This window comes from Magnolia sinica, chromosome 8, assembly GCF_029962835.1.
Source record: "Magnolia sinica isolate HGM2019 chromosome 8, MsV1, whole genome shotgun sequence".
Taxonomy (NCBI): Eukaryota; Viridiplantae; Streptophyta; class Magnoliopsida; order Magnoliales; family Magnoliaceae; genus Magnolia; species Magnolia sinica.
In genome coordinates this window covers 33,454,106-33,457,544 of record NC_080580.1, presented here as the reverse complement: position 1 = coordinate 33,457,544, position 3,439 = coordinate 33,454,106, and the positions used below count along the sequence as shown (strand labels likewise).

At 37.0% G+C, this 3,439-nt stretch overlaps 1 protein-coding gene across 2 annotated transcripts; it reads right to left on the bottom strand.

Moving 5' to 3' along the window:
- Positions 1-1,820: 1,820 nt before the first annotated feature.
- LOC131253209 (uncharacterized) lies at positions 1,821-3,439 on the bottom strand. Of its 2 annotated transcripts, none has more exons than XM_058254107.1 (4): positions 3,364-3,439; positions 3,178-3,264; positions 2,440-2,532; positions 1,821-1,947 (listed from the first exon to the last, which is right to left on the bottom strand). In XM_058254107.1, the coding sequence occupies exons 1-4, from the start codon at positions 3,400-3,402 to the stop codon at positions 1,846-1,848; spliced, it is 321 nt and encodes a 106-aa protein (XP_058110090.1). In that variant the 5' UTR covers positions 3,403-3,439; the 3' UTR covers positions 1,821-1,845. The 2 variants fall into 2 exon arrangements, with proteins under 2 accessions (XP_058110090.1, XP_058110091.1); XM_058254108.1 differs by having other exon boundaries at positions 1,827-1,947; positions 2,473-2,532.

Below are 3,439 nucleotides of genomic sequence, written 5' to 3'. Positions count from 1 at the left end.
AGGAAATCGGGTTCGGGTTTGGGATCGAGTTTAGGTTTGGATTTTCAAGTTTAGGTTTAGGTTTAAGTTAGGGAGTTGAGATTAGGATTAGGTGTAGGTTTAGGTTTAGGGATTTGAGAATACATTAGGTTTTAGGTTTAGGTTTAGGTTATAGGTTACAGGTTTAGGTTTAGGTTTAGGTTTAGGTTAAGGTTTCAGTTTAGGCTTAAGTTTAGGTTATAAGCTATAGGTTTAGGGAATTGAGAATAGGTTAAGGTTTAGGTTTAAGAAATCAGGTTCAGGTTTGGGATCGGGTTTAGGTTTTGGTTTTCAAGTTTAGGTTTAGGTTTAGGTTAGGGAGTTGAGATTAGGATTAGGTGTAGGTTTAAGTTTAGGGATTTGAGAATACATTTGGTTTTAGGTTTAGGTTTAAGTTATAGGTTACAGGTTTAGGTTTAGGTTTAGGTTTAGGCTTAAGTTTAGGTTATAAGCTATAGGTTTAGGGAATTTAGAATAGGTTAAGGTTTAGGTTTAGGAAATCGGGTTCAGGTTAGGGATTGGGTTTAGATTTGGGTTTTCAAGTTTCGGTTTAGGTTTAAGTTAGGGAGTTTAGATTAGGATTAGGTGTCGGTTTAGGTTTAAGGATTTGAGGATATATTAAGGTTTAGGTTTAGGTTTAGGGATTTGAGAATAGGTTTAGGTTATAGGTTATAGGTTTAGGTTTAGGTTTAGGTTTAGGGATTTGAGAATAGGTTTTGGTTTAGGTTTTCGTTTAGGTTAAGGTTAAGGTTATAGGTTTAGGTTTAGGTTAAGGTTATAAGTTTAGGTTTAAGTTATGTTATAGGTTTTTGGTTAAGGTTTAGGTTATAGTCATAGGTTTTGGGATTTGAGAATAGGTTTAGGTTATAAGTATAGGTTTAAGTTAGGTTATAGGTTAAGGTTTAGGGAATTGAGTTTAGGTTATCGGTTATAGGTTATAGGCTTTGGGATTTGAGAATAGGTTTAGGTTATAAGTATAGGTTTATGTTAGGTTATAGGTTAAGGTTTAGGGAATTGAGTTTAGGTTATAGGTTCAGGTTATAGGTTATAGGTTTAGGGTATGGTTTAGGTTATAGGTTTTGGGATTTGAGAATAGGTTTAGGGAATAAGTATAGGTTTAGGTTAGGTTGTAGGTTAAAATTTAGGGAATTGAGTTTAGGTTATAGGTTTAGGTTATAGGTTTTGGTTGTAGTTATAAGTTTTGGGATTTGAGAATAGGTGTAGGTTATAGGTTAAGGGTGTGGTCCTTGCAAATACAAACATAAACACGGCCTGCTCCAATTGGTCAGGCCCTTCCAATGCTATCCAGAGGAAATGAACAGTTTTATCATAGTCATAACAGCGGTTCCCATCTTTCTGGGATCCCTGCTTAACATCCGGATAGCTCCGACGCACACCCGGGTCTGCTCCATCAATTTCGAGTAAATACATAAACATGAACTGTCCAAATGGCCAGGCCACTCTAATGCTGTCCATAGAAAATGGACAGCTTCATCATGGTCATAACAGCGGTTCCCACCTTCCAGGGACCCCCGCTCAACCTCCAGATAGCTCCGACGCACATCTGGGTCTGCTCCATCAATTTCGACCTAATACATTTAAAAACAACATAAATATATCTAAAAGCATTTGGATACCTGGGGAAGGCCTCCCATATTTGTCTTGTTGGTTACTCATCCCTTTGTCTACAAGCCACAATCGACCAACAATTTCTATTCGCTACCTGTACTCTGAAACCAACACAAATATAACTGGGAAACAATATAAGGAATAAGATTATATATGTAATAAAATTCTATGTAATAGGCATAGCCTTCAAACCCTATTTTAGAAAAATGGCTGGGGTAGGGTCTGGAAAAAGAACTGACCTGCACTCTTATCCTGAACTGAACATAGACCGTCTTTCAATAACCCCGCTTGTATGAAAGTCTGAGAAGCAGAAAAAATAAAATAAAATAAAATAAAATGTTGAACTCATTAGCAAACTTGATAAAAAAATTGAAGTGAAAAGCGGTCAATAACAATGACGAAGACTTATAATTAGCTGTTTCAAGAATGTTGCATTTCATTCTTAAGAAAAGCTATTAGCGTAACATGAGGAATTGCGAACTTAAATTTCCTTCACTAAGAAAGCCACAATTCCTTTTTTGATAGACACTAAGTAAAGAATAACTGACTCAAACAATAATGGAAACATTGATGGCAAGGGGCCAATGGTTTTTGGACATGTGTCAAAGTGCAAACAACCCTATGATCTGAGTAACCTGAAATTGTACCACACTGCCCCCAGTCCCATGCATTAACCATGTACTTGGTATTCTTTGTGATGAAGATCAATTTAGTTTGAATTGAATAACCATCCAGACCCTTAAATGGACAAAATATTAAGTCTTATGAAAAGGAAATAGGTAATAGCAATACCCTTTTTGTTGTGTTATAGATTTTAACACACACCTGCATGCCGGTTTTGATGCAGACAAAATCATCCATATGCAAGGATGGTTCATGAGGAACCTGAAGTTCAAGAAAAGCATTAGTAATGATAAAACAAGGCAGAAATATCAAGCACAGTAAAACATTGTTGGGGTGAGGAAACATGCTCTTTCTTGTTCATTTAGAAAAAGAAAAAGTGCATCCACACCGGTTGTAAACTTGATTAAAACTTGGGAATCACATTGGCGTCCGAAATCCGTCATGTATCAAATCCAAGCGCTGATTAAGTTGGCAAGGTGTCATTTGACAATGTCACTTTCAGGCAATGTGTGAGGTGTATGTCCTATATTCTCAGCACATCTGTCGCATGTGGACTAGAGTTTGACCACCAAATTATTGCAAGTTTTGCCCACTGAACATGTACGTACAGTTGCCCTTTTTGGGTTAATTGTCCGCTTCAGACCACTGAGCAGATGCTTAGCTAGAACAATCAAATACCATTGCTTTTCAAGTCCACAAAATCGATGAGCTGTTCACCATGCATAGGCACCACATGTAAATTGGACATATTCCGATGTACACTTCACAGAACTCAATGAAGCATGCTACCATGGTAGAATTCCTCAATAATAAATATTAGCAAGTGAAAATGTGAAAACCCTTCTTTTTGAAGTAAAATTTCTAGAAAAAAAATAATAATAAGGGAAGGTGCAATGACAAACATACCACCGGATGTGAATAAATAGTTGCCAGAGAGCGTGCTTTTACACGTTCATCACCCTCCAATTTGGGTAGTGGAAGTGAGTTTTTTCCCTGAATCAATACATACGAAAGGGCTAAGGCATTCAAATGAACCTGGTTTCTAGTGACCCCTTAATTTGAGTATAGTGAATGTTATAGAAAATGACAAACCTTTAGTAAAAGTAGCTTCCACAGAATTCCGTTAACCATGTTACCCGCACCAGGCCTAAGTGCTACCTTTGCAAGC

What these genes read in the sequence shown, in the direction of transcription:
- LOC131253209 (XM_058254107.1), bottom strand. Translation starts at nt 3,402, where the DNA reads ATGGTTAACGGAATTCTGTGGAAGCTACTTTTACTAAAG. An exon ending in GGAAGCTACTTTTACTAAAG is followed by an intron (nt 3,265 to 3,363) that starts GTTTGTCATTTT and finishes GTATTGATTCAG; the next exon opens with GGAAAAAACTCACTTCCACT. An exon ending in TCTATAACACAACAAAAAGG is followed by an intron (nt 1,948 to 2,439) that starts GTATTGCTATTA and finishes TCTGCTTCTCAG; the next exon opens with ACTTTCATACAAGCGGGGTT.